A 21,360-nucleotide genomic window follows, 5' to 3' on the forward strand; every position below is an offset into this window, starting at 1 on the left:
AAAAAGGTAATAAATGTTGATGACTTTAATCCATTTAACTATTGTTGAATATTTTACAAAATTAATTTCTAATGCCAGGCTTTAAATTAATTTTAGAAGTAAGGAGGGGGATATATCTGCCTGAATAATGAGAATCCTGTTGCTAAGAATAGAAAGTTGGAGACTAGGATATAAAACAACTTTTTCCTTAATATATAATTATTTTTTTGGGTGGGGCGCAATCTTGCTGTGTCACCCAGGCTGAAGTGCAGTGGCATAATCTCGACTTACTGCAACCTCCACCTCCCAGTTTCAAGTGATTCTCTTGACTCAGCCTCCTCAGTAGCTGGGATTAGGCGCATGCCACCACGTCCGGCTAATTTTGTATTTTTAGTAGAGATGGGGTTTGACCATGCTGGCCAGGGTGGTCTGAAACTCATGACGTCAGGTGAACCGCCCACCTTGACCTCCCAAAGTGCTGGGATTATAGGCGTGAGCCACCGTGCCAAGCCAATATGCAGTGATTTGATCTTGGCCTACTGACATTAGCTCCTTTGTCCATTACACAATTATAATAACGTATGCACTGTGAGCCCAGAATTGACCCCTGCCCTTGTGGAGTTAAATGCTTATGAGAGAGAGGGACGAAGGACAGTTGAACAGACAGAATAATTTCAAACTGTGATATGGAACACAAAGAAAGCACACATGGACCCGATGCAGGGTGTGACAGGAGAAGGGACAGAACTGTCAGGGTACCCAGTTGAGTAAGGAAATCACAGATGTTCTTTGAGAAGATGACATTTAGGCAGAAACCTGCAAAATGTGAAGGAGCCCTTCATAAGGAGCTTGTGAAGAACAGCATTCCAGGCAGAGGAATCTGCATATGCAAAGTTGATAGATGCTTTCTGTGGAATGACCCTGCCATTTATTATTATAGCATCACAGCATCATTTGGTATTATACTTCTTATACAAGACGGAGATCTCCAAATAAGATACCCAGTTCTGTTAAGACCATCAGTACATGTATGTGTGTGTGTGTGTGTTTGAAAAAACAGTGCATTTTACATTTTAAAGTATTCTACAGCTATGTAATGCCCAACCTAGAATTTGTTTTTCTTCTTCTTAAAAATATTTATAAATCTATAACAGCTATGCATATTTGTAAGGTACCTGTGATATTTTGATACAAACATGCAATGCGTACTGACCAAATGAGAGTAATTGGGGTATTCATCACCTCAAATATTTATCATTCCTTTGTGTTGGGAACATTGCAAATCTCTCCTAGTTATCTTGAAATACTCATTAATTATTGTTAACTATAGCCTCCCTGTTGTGCCACTAAATATTAGATCTTATTCTTTCAATCTAACTGTATTTTTGTACCCCAACCTAGAATTTTTTAGTAAGAAAGAAAATCTGGTAAATCAATATGATTGTATATGATAGATCAATAAATAGCTTGAATTTTACTTTCTCACTTCTTGAATTCTGTTACTAAGATCTGAAGGATGACAGCATTCTCACTGCATTAGCTTCCCATTAAAGTTCTTTTTCAGAGTAACTGAAAATAGGGAAATGTGTTCTGGGAATCCATTACCGAATCGGGAGATAGTTTTCCATCTGTTGGAAATGTGGTTCCCAGCCTTTTCTTTGATTCCTGGATGTTTAGATCTGTGGCTGTTCCTGTCCAGCCTCTAGAATTAGGCTTCATGACCCATTTCTAGGCTTCCACACTCAACACTGCTCACAGCCACACACCACCCTTATTTATATATTCTAGTGATCACAGTATTTGTGTAAATATACTTCATTTTTTTAACTGAAGCTTTAAGGTAGCAAGCTATTGAAGAGCCACTGATAGAATACACTAAGTTTTCATAAATGTGGCCTTCACTTATTGAAGGGTAATTCGAAACGTTGTGGAATTAGTTAATAGGTAAGCAAATGCTATGACTTTATAAGAGGAGGAATAGTTAAGCTAGAAGACTCTTATTTCAGATACCTGAGAAACTCTTCAGGAACATAACTGTAACATATCTACTACTTTAATGCTAGAAAACTTGATAAACTAATTTAAAATCATTGATATCATGTCAATTTTCTACTTAGAGAAAACTTTTTATTTTCTTTTACCTTAATGGGTTTGAAATTTTACAGTGATATTAAACGAAAGGCTACACATACAGGAATATTATGGCAATTTAAAAATTATTTACATTTGAAAGCTGGAGATTTGTTTCTATTTTTAAAATGACCTCAGTAGAATTGTCATTTTCTAAACAAAGGTATTTGAATTTTATTTCTCTTAACATAAAGATTTAGACTCAAATATAATTACCTAATTTTTATTAAATTGTTTTTCCTTCTTTCATTGACATGTCACTTTTAAAAAGTTTTTAAAATTGTAAAATATTTTAGACATATTTGTATATACATATACAAAAACATATATCTAATACACTACCTAAAGAATAATTAAGTGAAAACACCTAAGCAGTCACCCAGCCAGTATGTCAAAATTGTTCATATTTTTCCTCTCTGCTATGTGTTTCCCAGTGCTTTCCCTTTATTCCTCAAAAAGTAATAACTATCTTGCATTTTCCATTAATTATTCCTTTTTCTTTATAGTTTTGTCACATGTATATGTATCTCTAAACAATTTATATACTGTTTAGCTTGCTGGTTTTAAAATTATATATGAGTGAAATCATTGTATATATGTTCTATAAGATTGTTTATTGTTTTTCAATATGTTGAAGTTCTTTCCTTTGCTGTACGTACCTACAGTTTATTGTTAAATTCCAGTACTGTTCCATTATTTGGATATATCATACCCCAATTTAACTGTTATCCTTTTGATGGACATTTGAGTTGTGTTTAGTTTTTTGTATTTCAAACAATGGTACTGAGATTTTTCTTGTACATGTCTTCTGGTGCACATTTATAGAAGTTTATACAGGTGCATGTGTGAGAGTGAGAGAGAGATATTAGGAGCCCAGATTTTATTTTTCTCAAATATTTTAAAATTAGCTGGGCCAAATTGTCAATATAAGAAGTCAAATAAATAATTAGTTCCTTTAGAAGTGCTGGGAGAAATTTCATGTAATGATTATCCGTAAGTTAAAACTCACTTAGATAAGAAAATATGCTTAATGAATTTGTTTCTACTTTTGTTCTTAATTATCTAAATAAAAAAAGTTATTCGTTGAATTGTATTTATTTATTAGGTCATTTTATTTATCAATCTAATATTTTGTTGGAACTCTGCAGATTATAAGCATTTTTATGTACTCTGTTCCTTTTGAATTACATGAACACCAGAGGAAGTGGATATAATTGTATGATGATGATTATTATTATACCCTTTTTCTAGATGCATAAGTTAATGACCTGTGAGGTGAACAGACTTGCCCAGATTTCAAACTCTATTGTCTCTTTGAATATACAATATACTATTAATATTTTATAAATACCCTCTTCTGGGTATGGTAGAGAAGACCAGTATGTCATCATTTCTTTGAAAATACTGATTAAAATTTAAATTTATTCCACAGTTCCATCTCTCTTATGCAGAGAAAGAATTGTTGGAGAGAGAGCCAAGAGGAGAAGCCCATCAGGAAGTTCTTAGGCGAGCAGCCAAGGATCTTCCCATCTATACCAGGACCATGTCTGGAGGTAAATGTCGATAGTGGGTGCTTTGCAAATAACATCACTATATGCAAATAACATCATTAAGGTGACTGTAAGAAAGTGTGTTTATATACTTGAAATGGTAAAACACTCATTTCAGAATACTATGTTATTTCTTAAGTTGCTGTTAAATCTTTCCTGTATGAATCCATAAAACAGAATGGTAACATAAATAACACTGTGGCAAAGAGATCTCAGGGAAATCAGAACTGACTTTAATCCTGTTCTGCCTACTTAGTTATGACTCAGTGAAGGTGTGAGAACTGCTGAAATCTTCATTTATAGTAGTACTCATGTTTAAGGATTTAATTGTAGACTTTGCTATTCATATTTAATTTAAGGGGGCAGTATCTGTAATGAATATAAAATTAATATTTTACATGTACTTTTTCATAAGTTTAGAACAGGCATATAGGTGATGTAAAACTTCATTTAGGTATTGGTATGCTTTTTTATCTATCTTTAAAATTTTCTTACAAATGCAATAAATTAATAAATCTCTTGTTTGGGACATATTTTAAGGTAATTTAACAACTAATCAATTAAACAATTGTCTTAAACTGATGTACATGGACTAGTGATGCTTGCCCACCAAGACTTGCACAGAACTTCTGTGACTTCAGACCTCTGCTGCCCATTATGGTAGCTGCTTAGCCCCATGTGATTGTTGAGCACTTAAAATATGGCCAGTTCAAATTGAGATGTGCCCTAAGTATAAAATACGCACTGGTTTCAAAGACTTAGTGTGAAAAATTATATAAAATATCTCATTAATGAATGGGCTGACACAGTGGCTTATGCCAGTAATCCCAGCAACTCGGGAGCGTCAGGTGGAAGATTGATTGTGCTCAGGAGTTAGAAGTTACAGTGAGTTGTGATTGTGCCACTGAACTGCTGCCTGGATGACAGAGTGAGACCCTGTCTCTAAAAAATGAATTAAAAAAATTTTTTTAACTCATTAAGATTTTTGACTGCGTGTGGTGACTCATGCCTGTAATCCCAGCACTTTGGGAGGCTGAGGTGGGCAGATCACCTGAGGTCAGGGGTTCGAGACCATTCTGGATAATATGGTGAATACCCATCTCTACTAAAAATACAAAAAAATCAGCCAGGCGTGGTGGCAGACACCTGTAGTCCCAGCTACTCGGAAGGCTGAGGCAGGAGAATTGCCTGAACCCAGGAGGCAGAGGCTGCAGTGACCTGAGATGACATTACTGTACTCCAGACTGGGCGACAGTGAGACTTCATCTCAAAAAAAAAAAAAAAAGATTTTTATATTACTAATATTTGTTTCCGACTCACTTTAGAATCATAATTGAATCTACCTGTAAGTCTAACACATAATTTTTATTGTGTTTATTTTCACTAGTTTTTGATCATCAAGTGGCAGTTTCCTGGTTAATATGACATTGGGTTTATCCTACAAAGACACAGATATGCTTATATATGTTTAGGTATATTTACCTTGTAAATGTAAACAAATACTGAGGAAATTTGTGCCCCCTATAAATAAATTATTGCTGAGTTTCCAAAGCTAGTGACGGTAAAAGGCACAAAATCTGGTGTTCTTATTCCTAGTCTAATTTAAAACTTTTTTGATAAATAGCAAAGTACAGCAAATCAATTGGTTTAATTGAGGGAGACATTCTGTTTATTTTGATTAAAGTGGACATATTTGTACCTTTGTGAGCCTTATTATAACTACTGACAATTGAAAAAGCATTAGAAAACTTTCCTTGGGAGATTCTTTGTTCATGTTAAACCTCCAGAGAACTGTGGATGTAGGCAAGTCATTCTATTTTTGCATTCAAACAGCATCAAATATCTTATTTTTTACCAAATTTAAATTTTATATGCGTTTTAAAATTTAAATTTGGAGAGATGATAAAACCCATTTAATTGCATATTCAATTCAGTGTTAACTCTAAGACTAAGTGGAGCTTTTTGTCCCTAGCAATCCGATATTGTGACAGATGCCAACTTATAAAACCAGATCGCTGCCATCACTGTTCCGTCTGTGATAAGTAAGAGAACCTTTAACTTCTAAAATATCTACATGCTGGTGGTCTTTTTCTTCATTATGTTTCTTTTCTCACTGTTTCCCTGATTATCTTCGTTTCTTCATATTCTTGCTTCTCAGCCCTTTATTTAGGAAATATAGTTGGTATAACCCACTTGCATTCATACCAGTGTGGCTTAAGGTCACAGTCAATTGTCAGTTTTCCCCCAGATTCACGATGCCATGAAGTACATGATTTTTAGCAGTTCTGACTTGGTTAGTTCGATTTAGGAAATACGTCTATGAGTGTTTTTCATTTTTATAAAGATAACTCATTTGACTTCATGACAGTCAGATGTTGTTATATTTAATATATTCCAAAGGCAATATTACTTGGCTTAAGGATTGATACTGAAGAAGTTTTATCCATACCTTCTATAAATCTATTGCAGTTTTGTACTTTATTTAGCATAAGATAGTTATATATTAGTATACAACTAATTATCCTGTTTTTAGAAAATAAGTTGCTTTGCATCTTAAGCATGTATATTTTGAATTAAAGTTATATTATTATAATGAATTGGATGTAGTGTTTGTTTTACATGAGAATTGCCATTATCCAATTCTTAGGTAAGTAAATAATTAGCAATGTTTTACTTGCCACAACTCTTTGAACTAACCATAATTTATATTTTATTTTATAATTTGATATTATTGTAATTTCATGGGGTATTGGGTTTTGTGTTTTGCTTTGTTTTTTAGATGTATTTTGAAGATGGATCATCACTGCCCATGGTGAGTATGGCTCTATCCTTAAACAAGTTTGTGTTGCTTATAAATGCTAATAAATTGAATCATTTATTCATGTAAATCTTTTCACAAATGAAATATAACTTTAATCAATGCAGGAGGAACTTTCAGATTTAGTTTCTAATATTTGTTTAATCAACTTAAAAGAGCCTTTATTTAGGGGAGTTTCCATGAAATACTTTTAAAACCGGTAGGTTAACAATATAAAAATTAATATCGCATGTTAGCTCAGAACAAAGTATTTTCTTTGTATGCATGTGCATAAATATAGAGATTCCAAAATACTTCACAGAAATATACACAAAGATGTACATGTAAATTATACATAGTACCTCACTGGAAGGTGCTAATAAAGAATTAAGTCATGTAAAAATTTAACAATTATTTTACACAAAACTTAAGGAGTAGAAAAGCAACTACACAGATACACAAATGCACAGATAAGTTTAAAAAAGAGTTCCCACTTGGAATTCATTAGTACTTGCTAGTACTTATAAATCATGAAATTAGGTAATTTAATAGAGGATTCTTTGATATATCTGATTAGTAAGGTTAATTTTCCTTCCTTTCCCTCATCTCAGTGTATACATATCTCTGACTGTCATGCCCAGATTGCTGGCTGGGTTGGATTTGGGCATGAGTAATACTTATTCTTCAAGTCTTCTTCCAGGGATGACCCTACAGAAAGGTAGACATCCCCACAAGTCCACAGTAGGTATAGGGTGAAATATATGTAGGGAATGGTTCTCTTAGCAGCAGGAAAGATTCCTAGGGAAATGGAGAGATTACAGTATACCGTATCTCTCACCAGTATACCCCTTTCTTTTCTCCACTTTGATTTTCTCCTTTAAAGTGTTCAAGCTAGTAAACTCCTATGAGAATGGCATTTTTGGGCCAGGTGCGGTGGCTCACGCTTAGTAATCCAAGCACTTTGGAAGGCCAAGGTGGGCAGATGATGGTGAGGTCAGGAGATTGAAACCATCCTGGCTATCACAGTGAAACCCTGTCTCTACTAAAAATACAAAAAATTAGCTGGGTGTGGTGGCACATGCCTGTAATCCTTGCTACTCTTGAGGCTGAAGCAGAACTGCTTGAACCCGGGAAGCGGAGGTTTGCCATTTTAGTATTTTTTCTAAATCAACAAGTTAATTTGGCCCCGTGAGAAACTTACAATTTGATAGACTTTCCAGTTTTCACAGATCCTGTTAAATAAGTGAAGGAGAACAACAGAAATGAGACCCTATAATTTTTAAAAATAGGTTCACGTGGCATATCTGCACACTACGTGCTGTTGCCCCACCTTTAGGTGGCAGTGTGAGAAGGTGAATGAATTGACTGATACCTTTAATTTCTATGTCAAGTTGTTCACTTCCCCATCACTTCCCTTGCTGCATCCACTTCCACTGTACCCACCACTATCGTAGCTCTGGGTACTCCCTTGCAGAAAGCAGCAGTCGTGTTGACTTGTGCAGGATTTGATGCCAAGGTCCTAATACTCACTTGGTGCTAGCTGAATGAAGCAGCCATCATATTTAATTTTTTCATTACAAATTGAAATTTTAAATTAAAAAGTCTATAGCTAATAGCATGCTTTTGGTTCCAAATTCAAAAATAAAACAAGTGGACATGTTCTTCCCAGTCCTTCTGTCCATCTTCTTCCCCTAAACACAGAGAACCAGTGTTGTTAATGTCATGGCACTTCTCAGATGTTAGTGTGTGTGTGTGTACGTGTGCATAGCCTCCCTACTCCCCCCCTTTTTTTTTAGTAGAAGTAACTACATTTTTGACTGAATATGTTTCTGTTTATTTTCTTCACTTAATATTTCCAGAAATGTTTCCATATGAATATATAAAAAGTCTTTTTCTGCAGGCTTGGTATGAACATATTAGTCTAATTAACAGTCACTTATTTAAAAACTTCTAGGATGTTCTCAGACCTGGTGGCAGCCTTTTTATATGGGTATTTTAAACAGGTCTTTTGAACCCTAACATCTGTCACCTTTGAACATTTGAAACATTAGATCAACAATACCTCTTTATTTTTCAATGACTTCTCAATCTCTCCTCTGGCCACTTAAGATTACCCACCAGAATTCCGGGGTTCGATCTCATACTGTGTTTTAACTAAAGCAGATTTTATACTATTTGCTTTATTGGGTTTTTTATCAAAGTGTTTTTTTTCCTTTACTATAAAATTTTAGTTAATTAATTCTATAATATTAATAATACGTTCACATGCTTGCCAAAGATTAGGTAACACAAATAAAAGCAAACTATCTGAGCTTTGATTTATTGAGTGCCAACTATGTTCTAGAGGCCATGCATATAATCTGTAACACTTTTAACAGTGACAGAAAGAAGTCAAAATTATGTCTCATTTTAAAGGGGAAAAAATGAGGCTCAGAAAAGAGAAAGAGTGGGCTCAAAGTCAAAAAGGAATTTTTTTTGGACTTCAAGGGCCATACTTCTTCCAGTATATTAAGTCCTTTTTCCAATTTAAAGTCAGAAGGCAATTTCCCAGAAACAGAGCCAATTGCTGTGTTTTACACTGAACTTAAACAACGTTAAGAAGGATGTTTACCTAGAACATGTTTTGTTTCTCCATATGAAATCATTAGCTAATTCTGCATGGGTATTGTATCACATTGACACAAGGTCATCCAGTAATGCCCTTGTCTTTATGAAAAGGAAGTAAAAAACTTTGATAGAAAGTGAGCCTTTAAGTTGGAGGTAAATGATGAGAACACATGGACACAGAAGATGGAACAACACACACTGGGGCCTTTTGGAGGGTGGAGGGGAGAAAGAAGAAGAGGACTAAGAAAAACAATTGATGGGTACTAGGCTTAATACCTGGGTGATGAAATAATCTATACCACAAACCACCGTGACTCAACTTCACCTGTGTAACAAACCTGCACTTGTATCCCAAAACTTAAAGTAAAATCAAATATAAATAAATAATGATTAAAAGGAAAATCTTTAAGAAAAAGAAAATGAGCTTGTAAAAATGAATTGTATTTGTACTTGTTTATTGATATGATAGTTGAGTTATCGCCCACTCACTTTGGAGTGAGAACTGAGATTTATAAATTTCCATATTTGGAATTATAGCCTATTTGGAGCTGACTTTTGGAAATGATCTCAGAGTGCTTATCTTATAGATAAAGAAAATGAAATTCTTCTTTTTTTTTTTTTTTAGAGACCGAGTTTTGCTTTGTTGCCAGGCTGGAGTGCAGTGGTGTGATCTTGGCTCACTGCATCCTCCGCCTACTGGGTTCAAGCGATTCTTCTGCCTCAGCTTCCCTAGTAGCTGGGACTACAGACATGTGTCGCCATGCCCAGCTAATTTTTGTATTTTTAATAGAGATGAGATTTCACCAGGCTGGGCCAGGATGGTCTCAATCTCTTGACGTCACGATCTGCCCACCTTGGCCTCCCAAAGTGCTAGGATTACAGGCATGAGCCACCTCGCCCAGCCAGGAAAATGAAATTCTAATAGATGATTTCACTTCCTCAGACCACAGCATTACTTAGTGTCAAATGGGCATTCTGACCCAGCTGTCTTAACTGCCATTCCTACTTCTTTTCTTAAAGTTCCCATTTAATAGACTTTGGCAGTCTGCTTGCTTCAGTGATGCCATGCAGAGAATAATTTGTGAAGAAATTTCATTTAATTTGGGAGCACTTGAAAGATTTTAACTGAATTAATCATAGTTGAAAATCAAACCCAAAGATAGCGTATAGGAAGGGTTTAGTAAATTCACCTAATCTGCCTGGTCTGATTAGGGTCTCACAGGCTCTGTGCTTTGAGGAATGCGTATAATTGCATAACTTGACATGACATGCAGTTACATTGCTTATGACTGATTAAAGAAATATTAGATATCATGTTTTGTAAATATAAACGAATGTTTTTTAGTGAAATAGATTTTTAAATGATTGTATGCTTAAATAAATCATACAAGTCATAAAGAAATACCAATAAATTAAAAGTGAGAGGAAGCTAAACACTTGCTTGAGCATATGCAGATGTAGGTTGAAGATGTAAAACTCATTGGAAATGTTTTTGTTTTATTAACAGGGTGAACAATTGTGTTGGATTTTCAAATTACAAATTCTTCCTCCTTTTCTTGGCTTATTCTCTGCTCTACTGCCTTTTTATTGCGGCAACAGATTTACAGTATTTTATCAAATTTTGGACAGTAAGTCATTAACTTGGTAACATTTTTTATTATACAATAATAGATAATACAGACTTTTCAGGGCAGAATTATTTCAGACACTGATTTTATAGACTAGAGCTCATTGACGTGCAGTCAGTCCTCATTATTCGCAGATTCTGTATTTGTTTATTCACTTACTAAAATGTAGTTGTAACACCCACATCAGTACAGACAGCTTTCATGGTCATCTGCAGAGGTGTGCAGAGCGGCAATAACATTGAGTTGCCCCAGTGCCCGTTCCCAGTTGAGGTTGAACAAGACGATGCTTTTGCCTTCTTGCTTCAGCTCTCATACTGTAAACAAGTGTGCTTTCCACAGTCTATTTAGTGCCATGTTTTTTTTGCATTTTCGTGCTTTTTGTTGGTGATTTTGCTGTCAAAAAAAGGTCTTCAAGTGTAGTGCTGAAGTGTGGTCTAGTGTTTCTAAACTAGTTTTCTTTAAACTGATGGGTCTTATGGAGAAAATACATGTGTTAGATAAGCTTAATTCAAGCATGAGTTATAGTACTGTTATGAGTTGTATATTAACAGATCAATATTGAATATTAAATAAGGTCTATTTAAGCAGAAACACACATAAAAGAAGGTTATACATTCATCAGTTATCAAAGAGTCTGTGACCAGAAATTCATAGAAACCTAACCCTGCATTTTCCCTAGGAGCAGTGGTTCATTATTCACACATTCAGTGTTTGTGGCAACTTTATAAAATAAAAGTACTGCGAATAACGAGAATTGATGACTAAGATTTTTTTCAGTATTTAAAAATAGAAGTGTTTTCCTTATGTTTAAGAAGATTATTTTTAAACTGTTATGGCTATAATGTCCTTATGCCTATAATGTCCTGAGTTTTTATTTAGTACTGCTTGATTAGCTTTAAACACTATATATTTTAAATGTAGGCAAAAAGAAATCAAAATTGAGGATTTAAAATATCCAGAGTTTCTCCTTGTGAACACCAAATGACAGTAAAAAGCAGTTTATCTGCTGCCAGGATTGATTTATTGTTTTCTTTAAATTGTCTTTATTATGAATTTCTAAATTGCTAGGTCACTTATGTGAGATTTGAACCAAATTTAATACCAAAGAGTTACTGAATGCCTACTACGTGCCAGGTATCTTGCTAAACATAGAAAGACATGGTGAAGAGACCTGCTGCTAGCCCTCAAGGATTCTTTCAGTGTTTAGCTTGAAAAATGATCCCTAATGAATGTCTAGAAGAACATTACCTCACTGCTCCTCATTCTTATAGATGATCTTAGTTTCAAACCACAAATATATTTGAAAAGGAACAACCAAAATTTTCACTGTGTGTCAAAAACTGCTGCTGCTGTCGAAAACTATCAGTGAGGTCTTGTGACCTGTATCAATCTGTCAGGTACTACAGGGTATTAAAACATGAGGACGGTTTATCAGAAGAGCCACCTCCTGGCTGCTATGGTGTTTCAACTACTTGTCCATTCTAGAGCCCCTCCAGGTCTCTTTGGCATTATAAACAATGAGAGTCTAATGGGTTTTCTTTGAGATGGACTGTTTCAGCCCATGGTTATTAAGATTTATTTTAGACAGGTGTTATGCACTGGTGTTGATCTTTTCTGTGGTGCCATTATTTAAGATAGCTTGAAGCATTATTGTGAGTGTGTTGTTATATGTATTCATTTAGTTGATGCTGTTGTTTGTAGTAATGTAAAACATCAATAAGAATAGTAGCCAAATTGTGCCAGTTAACCTTCATTTTCTGGCATTATAATGAAACTATTTAAACATTTGTGATTCTGTAGTATGTTAACAAAACATATTCAGGTAATAAATTGAAAACTAAATTTTATAGTTCCATTTAGTTTGCTTCCTACTATTACAGTTTATACATATACTGCCATAAATTTTCTATGATTTAGTTACGAAAAACATTCCAAATTTTAATATCATTTTCATATATATTCATATTCTAGTAAACATTTAATCTGATGAAATATATACATATTTTTCCTAAAGTTTTAACATAAAGCCACATATCTTTTCTCATGTCTGAATTTAAGAAAATTTTTAAGGAAAAACTTACTAATTTACTTATAAAATAGGGGAGTACATATCCCTTTGACAAAACATTTTATTTTCTTCCTTTCTTTGTAGAATGGTCTACCTGATACTCAAGCCAAGTTCCATATTATGTTTTTATTCTTTGCTGCAGCTATGTTTTCTGTCAGCTTGTCTTCTCTGTTTGGCTATCATTGTTGGCTAGTCAGCAAAAATAAATCTACATTAGGTGAGTATCCAATTATTGTAGTTGAGAGAACTTTAAATACATATACCAACATTCATTGACAGTTGCTGTGTGATTAAATGCCAACCTGTCCTGAAATGGTAAAAATCATTCTTATTTCCCTTGTGTTTTGATATGTCGCTTACACACATACAGATTTGCTCATTCCATATATTTACTGATCGTCTCATATATATATATATATATATATATATATATATATATATATAAGCAAGCAGTGGTGAACAGGGGCAAAACAGTCTAGTGAGGGGCACAAAAATTAATAACGAAACATAAAAGTGATTACAAAATGCAAAGTGCTTCGAAGAAAATAAATAGGATGCCGAGGTATGCATAAAAGGCTGGGGATGGTGGAAGGGAGCCTATGTAGAATGAGTGGTCAGGGGACAGCCTATTAGAACAAAAAGTACTTAACCTAAGAAGTCAGTTATAGAAAAAAGCCATAGCATCTATGCTTGAAAGCCATACAGATATCAGACACAGCAAAAGCAGTGCTTAGAGGGCAATGCATAGCTGAAATACCTATATTAAAAAAACAAATACTTCTATTGATAACATCATACCTTAAGGAACTAGAAAAAGAGCAAAGTAAAACCAAAGTTAGCAGAAGAAAGGAAATAATAAAGATAGGAGATGATACAGAGAGAGAATTAAAAAATAGAAAACAATAAAATCAATAGTGGGTTCTTTTAAAAAAAAATCAACAAATATGACATCCCTTGGCTAGCAAGAGAAAAAGAGAGATTTATTACAAAACTCAGAAATGAAAGTGAGGACATTATTGCTGACTTTATGGAAATAAAAATGCTAAGAAAACGCTATGAACTATTTTCTGTCAAAAAATTAGGCAACCTAGATAAAGTGGACAAATTTCCAGAAACACACAAACTATCAAATTAAGAAGAAATAGAAAGTCAGAGCAGACCTGTAAGAAATAAAGTGATTGATCAGTAATCAAAAAAACCTCACAGCAAAGAGAAGCCCGGAACAAAATGGCTTAACTGATGAGTTCTGTGAAACACTTAAAGAAGAATTAACTTCTCAAACTCTGCTAAAAATTAGAAGAGAAGGGGATACTTTCTAACTCATTCTATGCGGCCAACATTACCCTTATACCAAAGCCAGAGACAAAGACATCACAACAAAACTAGAGACCAATATGAATATAAATGGAATGATTGTTAACAAAATATTAGCATGCTGAATCCAGAAACATATTAAAAGGATAAAACACAGCCATGATCAAGAGGAATTTTTCCCAGGAATGCAAGGGTGGTTCAGTATATGAAAATCCATCAGTGTTAATATACCACATTAATAGAATGAAGGAAAAAAACACATGATCATCTTAATTAATGCAGAAAAATTACTTAACAAAATCCAACATCATTTCATGATTAACAAAAATTGCACTTAAACTAAGAAAACGAACTCCTTCAACTTGATGAGGAGATAAAGGGCATTTGTGAGACTTCTACACCTAACATCATACACAATAGTGTTAAAACTTAAAGCCTTTTTTCTAAGATCGGAGATTAGAAACAAGGATGCCCCTTTTCACTACTCCTTTTCAACATTGTACATAAGTTCTAGCCAGAGTAATTAGTCAAAGAAATAAAGGTACCCAAAAGAAATAAGTAAAACTATTTTAATTTACAGATAACATGATCTTATGTATAGAAAACCCTAAGGAAGTCATAATAAAAATAAGCAAAATATGAAAGTTGCATGATTTAGAATCAGTATGGGGAAAAATCAGTTATATTTCTGTGCACTAGGAATAAACTATCCAAAAAAGGAAATTAAGAAAATCCCATTTGAAAAGGCATCCAAACAAATAAAATACCTAGAAATAAATTTACCAAGGAGGTGCATGTAACCCAAATAGTACACTGAAAACTACAAAACATTGCTGAACAAATTAAACAAGACTTCCAGTGTTCATAGGCTTCAAGACCTTATATTGTTAAGATGGCAATAATACCTAAAGTGTATTTACAGTGAAATTTTAATGGCTTTTGTTTTGCATAAACGGAAAAGCCAATTCTCAAATTCATGTGGAATTGCAAGAGGCCCCACATAATCAAAACAATATTCACCAAAAAAAGAACAAACTTGGAAGATTTACATTCTTGATTTCAAAACTTACTGTAAAACATTCAGTGATCAAAACAGTGTGGTGCTGGCATAAGGATGGATGTACAGATAAATAGAATAGAATTGAGAGTCCAGAAATAAACCCATACATCTTTAGCCAACTGATTTTTTACAAGGGTGCCAAAACCATCCAATGGGGAAAGAATAATATCTTTGAGTTGCGTGAGAACAACTCTATCCATATGGCAAAAAATAAACTTGTATCTCTACCTCTACCATTCACAAAAATTAAGTCAAAATGGATCAATGACCTAAGTGAAAGAGCTAAAACTGTAAACACTTAGAAGAAAATAGAGGGATAAATCTTTAGGACTTTGAATATGACAATGAATTCTTAGATATAACATCAAAAGCATGAGCAACAAAGAAAAAATAGGTACCTTAGATTATCAAAATTAAAAATCGACATGCATTAAAATACACAAGAAAGTAAAAAGACAATCTGCAGAAAAAGAAGAATATTTCCATCCAATTCATTATCTGATAAGGGCCTACTATCCAGAATATGCAAAGAAATCTTATAACTCAACAACAAAAAGATAAAAACATCCAAGTTAAAACATTGGCAAAGGATTTGAATAGACATTTAAACAAACCTCCCTCGAAAGAGAATATATAAATGGGGAAAATAAAATTTTAGGTTTTTCGTTTCAGCATTATTCAAAAAGAATATTTAGTATTATGGAAGGAATGTTGATGACCTTGTTCAAGACTCATTCTGTCATTTATTTATTGTGTGGTAAATCCCAGTACAGAAAAATAGGCTCAACATCATTAGTCATTAGGAAAGTGCAAATCAAAACCACATTGGGGTACCACTTTACACTCACTAGGATGGCTACAATTAAAAAAAAGTCTTGGTGAGGATGTAGAGAAATTGAAACCATCCTACATTGCTGGTGGGAATATAAAATGGTGTGACCCTGGTGAAAAATAGTTTGGCAATTCTTTTAAAAGTTAAACATCGGGGACTCCATCTTTGGGTCCCCTTCCATGAACACTCCCTTCGTGGAAGCTGTTTTTCTCTCTCCTGGATTTCCCCTCTGGAGTCCCCTTCCACACTCCCTCGTGGAAGCCTGTCTTCCCCTCCTAAACTCCATCTCTCTCTATTCCCTTCCACTCAGTGTGGAAGCTGCTTTCCTCTCCTGGATTCCATCTTTCTGGATTCTCTCACTCGGTGTGAGAGTTAGCTGTTTCTTTCTCTCTCCTTCTCCTGTTTCTCTCCCTCTTTATATAAATCACTTTCTACAAAAAAAAAAAAAAAGTTAAACATAGAATTACCATATGAACAAGCATCTCCAGTCCTAGGTATATACCCAAATAGAATTGAAATAGAGACTGAAAGAGATATTTGTATACCACTGTTCATAGCAGCACTATCCACAATAGTCAAAAGGTCAAAACAATCTAAATGCCCATCCAAGGATGGAGAAATTACGGCATATCTATAAAATGGAATATTAACCATACAAAGGAACAAATTCCTGATATGTCTACATATATGTCATATGTAGTAGAAACCTTGAAAACATACTAAGTGAAAGAAGCCAATCACAAAAGATTAAATACTATATGATTCTCATTTTTATGAAATATCCAAAATAGATCCATAGAGAAAAATCACATTAGTGATTACTAGGGAATGAGAAGATAGGGGAATAGGGGGAGTGGCTGTCTAATGGATATGGAGTTTCTTTTGGAGTGATGAAAATATTTGGAAATTTTATATTGGTGACAAGTTGCATAAAAGCATGAATATATTACGTTCTGTTGAATTGTCCACTTTAAAAAGGCTAATTTTAGATGCTGTGAATTTCACCTCGATTGCAAATAAAAGGTCCTACAGGAAAAAAAAATAGGAATATTTGAGAAACACTCCATGTGGCTGAAGCATAGAAAGCTAAAGTTGAGAAATACATTAATGAGGTTTGAGAAGTTAGCAAGGACTAAGCTATGTAGAGTTTCTAGGCTAAGGTTAGGAGTTTCAGAATGCAACCAGTACTACAAATGCTTATGATCATAAAGGACACTCCAAGCTGTGAGCTTCACTTATTATAATAGGCAGTGAGGATTAATTATAGTGAATAGACAATGAATGTTCATTTTCAGAATTCTGAAATGAATCATTACATTACAGAATTCTGAAATGAAGTCATGACACCAAATACTATTAGGGTGAAAATATTGGTAAAATAAAGTAATTTCTAAGCCCAGGAATCTTATTTCAAAATATGTGTTAGGTAGTTAAATTATAATTCTCAAAAGTAAATTAATTGTTTCTAGAAGTTTTTAACTTCTGGAAACTTCTAGATTTAACTTGTAGCACTGAAAGTACTTCCCCTGGATAATATGATTCTCTGAAATGTTTTAGAAAAAATTATATATCCCAGAATGAAGAATGCTAAGGATCTTGCAAATGACCACATGTTTTTCATAGTGCCTAACTCTGCTAGTTAGATTTTTTTTTTAGTATAATGGACAAAAATCATATATTTTCATGTTCATACTCCAAAAATAAAATTTTAGATTTTGCATTTCAGCACGATGCAAGAAAAAAATGTATTTTTGAAGGAATGTTGATGACCTTATTCAAGTCTCACTTTGTCATTTATTTTTTGTGTGACCTTAGGCAAGTCCAAGAGCCTCTCTGAACAAGCTTTCATATGCAGAATGGCCAGATGCAGTACATGGTTCTGCACTGGATCCTGGTTTGGACAAACTAGATTTAAAGTACATTTTATGGTCAGTTGGAAACATTTTACTAGCTGAGAACCAATTTCAGTGAAATTGGAAAATTCTTTGCCAGGCATGGTGGCATGGCACCTGTAGCCCCAGCTACTTGGGAGGGTGAGGCAGAAGAATCGCTTGAGCCTGGGAATTAGAGGCTTCAGTGAGCTGTGATATCACTGTACTCCACCCTGGGCAACAGAGTGAAACTGACTCAAAAAAAAAAAAAAAAAAAAAAAAAAAAAAAAAAAAAAAAAAAAAAAAACCAAAAACGGAAAATGGATTTACTTAAAAACAAAGGCTGTAGAATGAATGTGAAGAATATTCTCATTTTTTTTAAACCCTGTAGATATGTGTATCTATATCTGTGGATCCATTCATTTATCTATCTATTGACCAAAAGATCCAGAAGACCAGAAAATGCAGTTTTAATTAATTTGTATTTTCTAATTTTCTATAATGCACATATACTGTTATAATAAAAAAGTTTTATTTTAAAATTAAAATAGATACATCTTATGATATTTTAAAACAGAATGGACAACCTGTATTTCAGGGCTGTTGATAGGTACATAAGCACTCACAGTCAGCTAGCCATTGATTTTCAGAGTTTCTTCATTTAATTATTGCTAAATATTCATGATTACTAGTAAATATGTTCTTTACTCACGTGATTGCTTTACCATGTTTTTTAGAGGCATTCAGAAGTCCAGTATTTCGACATGGAACAGATAAGAATGGATTCAGCTTGGGTTTCAGTAAAAATATGCGGCAAGTTTTTGGTGATGAGAAGAAGTATTGGTTGCTACCCATTTTTTCAAGGTACTTTTTTTGTGAAAATTTTCAGGCTTTAAACTAATGAAAGTAATGTGGCAAAAGATAATTTCAGGAGAGACTCTAGTTCCATAGGCTTGTAATTCTATGTAGGAACTCTTGTTTTTTAAAAGTATGATTTACTATACTATCAGTGTGAAAATTAGTTAATTCATCTTCCTAATCGCTATGTTGAAGCCAATGTCTGATACACATTTTTTTGCCTGTATTATACCATGTTCTGCTCTCAGACATGAGCATTTTAACAGGGATTCACCCTGTTGTCTTTTGTTCCATTCTAAGTTTTTATTTTTATTCTAGTCTAGGTGATGGCTGCTCCTTTCCAACTTGCCTTGTTAACCAGGATCCTGAACAACCATCTACTCCTGCAGGGCTGAATTCCACAGCAAAAAAGTAATCTCATCTTTTTCTTTTCATCTTACTTAATATATTATACCATATTGTGTCTTTTGGTTATATTTTCCTTTAAAAAAAAATTAAGAACGTAAGAAAATTCACTGCAATGGTTTCTATCTGAAATGAGGGAAAAAAGAAAGTATAATTGAAGAAGGATACATTGGGAGCTTCAATTATAGTTATAAAATGCTGTTATTAATCTAAGTGACAAGTAAAAAGGTATTAATTCTCTGTACGTCAGATAGGCAGACAGGGTAATATTGACCCTGACCTGCCATGTGTTTCCTTTTTGTGATAACTGTTACAGAGAGTAGAGAAATCAGGCTTTTGGAGATCAAATGGATCCCCAGACACCTTCTTGACAATTTCATTTGAATGTGTATTATGACCTTATTGCTCGTGAAAGACCTCTGGGGATTATCTGAGCCTTTTCTGTAGAGAGAGAAGCCAAAGAATCTTGGAAATTCATTGTCTGGAGACTTTTGCTCCGGTTTTAAGTTTGTGTTGATTCCAGACTATCAAGAATTTCAGGATGGCCACTGAAAGACCTGACATTTGATTCTGAACTTGCTACTAACTGGCAAAAGGAAAAATACTACTTAAACTTTTAAAATGCTATATATGAATTTTTAATGGTTTGAAATACCAATTTTCATATTTTTGTGACAGATTTGAGTATAACCATTCCTCTTAATTTTTAAATGAAAGCCAACAGCAAAAGCATAACCATAATATCATTCTTCATTAAATGTTAGAGCTTCACTTAGTTGCTGCAGTGCCACATACACAAGGCCCACACCAGCACTCCATATTCAACATTTCTCATTGATCACAGTACTTTTTCCTAGGGAGTCTGGAGTGACCCCATAAACCTCAAGGCAGTGTTCCTAGTAGCCATCTGAAAGTCCTTTTTGTTCTTGTTGTTTGTTTGTTTTTGTTTTAGTTTTGAGACAGGTTCTCACTTGTCGCCCAGGCTGGAGTGCAGTGGCACGATCATGGCTTACTTCAGCCATGACTGCCTGAGGTCAGGTGATCCTCCTACTTCTTGCCCTTTTAAATTGGGAATTAAATTTAGAAGGAATTTAAACCGAAAATCCTTTTAAACTGTCAAAAGAATTGACAGATATTTGTTACCCTATCCCTAGAGTGAGTTCTGTACAGGCCAGACTCTACCAGTTAGTGAAGGGGCCCGGTGGATATATTTCACAGGGACATTCAAGGGCATCAGAGTTTTTTACTAAGTCATGCCGTGTGCATTTGGGCCTGAGAATTCCACAGAGCTAAATGTTTATGGTTTTTCATATCCCTTAATGCAGAAAAAAATCTAGTTTTAATAAATTATTCAGAATATGTTTTAAGCTTTTACAAAATTTAACAGTAGTTTATAATACTTTTTTGCCCTTTGTGTGTTTTTTTTTTTATGTAAGAAATTATTTTGGTTTTAGATAGAGTATTTCTCCTTCCACTAAGGGTACCATAAGATTTGGGAGAACCCTTAGTTTTGACACTGTTACCCAACTAGGTGATCTTGAAGAAGTAATCTTTTGAGGCCTCTGTTTCCTTTCCTTTGAAAAATGTTGAGATCAGATTTTGACAGCTGAAGTCTCTTCTTCAGAATTCTACCATCTCCCATGTTTAGCTCATATAAAAGCTCTGTGGCAGGTTCTGCTCTCTTCTGTACTCCACAGTTGAATATCTTGCCGTCTACTCGACACACCCACTTGGACACCTAAAAATCATCTTCAGCTAAACAGATTCAAAGCAGAACTTTGAATTTGATTCCCAGCCATGTGTACCGTCATCACCACCCTAAACCAGATTCTCCTCCATTCTTTCATATGACAATGTTAGAGACCTCCATTCTCCCAGGTGTTCAGGCTAGAAACTGTGGAATCATTCTAGATTCCCCTCTTTCAATTACCTTGTATTTACTCCATGTGCAAATCCTAGCAGATGTCTCTGACATCTATAATCTGAATACTTTCTTCCCACCTACAAAGCGACTTTCCTGGTCCAAGCCCTCAACACTGCTCCCATGGATTACTTCAGTAGTTTTCTAACTGATCTAATATTTTTGCCCCACCCCAGTCTATTTTCCATTCAAAATATAAGTCAGCTTGTGTCACTCTTCTGCTGAAAGCTCTGGTAGTTTCCCATCTTACGCCAAATAAGAGCTACTGACTATCCTTACCATCACTTAACAAGACTCTCTGATCTGACCCCAGACAGTCTTTCTTTTCTTTTCTTTCTTT

At 34.3% G+C, this 21,360-nt stretch overlaps 1 protein-coding gene across 2 annotated transcripts in view; it reads left to right on the forward strand.

The window, feature by feature from the left end:
* Positions 1 to 21,360, forward strand: part of ZDHHC2 (zinc finger DHHC-type palmitoyltransferase 2) — a 73,553-nt gene that overhangs the window by 39,017 nt on the left and 13,176 nt on the right. For both annotated transcript variants that reach the window (XR_001828425.2, XM_017539634.2), the window contains exons 4-10: positions 3,542 to 3,662; positions 5,632 to 5,701; positions 6,439 to 6,471; positions 10,571 to 10,691; positions 12,844 to 12,976; positions 18,574 to 18,700; positions 19,013 to 19,105. Coding sequence is in view for 1 of the 2 variants with exons in the window: in XM_017539634.2 (XP_017395123.1) it covers positions 3,542 to 3,662; positions 5,632 to 5,701; positions 6,439 to 6,471; positions 10,571 to 10,691; positions 12,844 to 12,976; positions 18,574 to 18,700; positions 19,013 to 19,105 (698 nt within the window). In the remaining variant the exon portion in view is untranslated. The remainder of the gene's footprint in view (positions 1 to 3,541; positions 3,663 to 5,631; positions 5,702 to 6,438; positions 6,472 to 10,570; positions 10,692 to 12,843; positions 12,977 to 18,573; positions 18,701 to 19,012; positions 19,106 to 21,360) is intronic.

The sequence above is a fragment of the Cebus imitator genome, unplaced genomic scaffold (assembly GCF_001604975.1).
Source record: "Cebus imitator isolate Cc_AM_T3 unplaced genomic scaffold, Cebus_imitator-1.0 Scaffold120, whole genome shotgun sequence".
Classification (NCBI taxonomy): Eukaryota; Metazoa; Chordata; class Mammalia; order Primates; family Cebidae; genus Cebus; species Cebus imitator.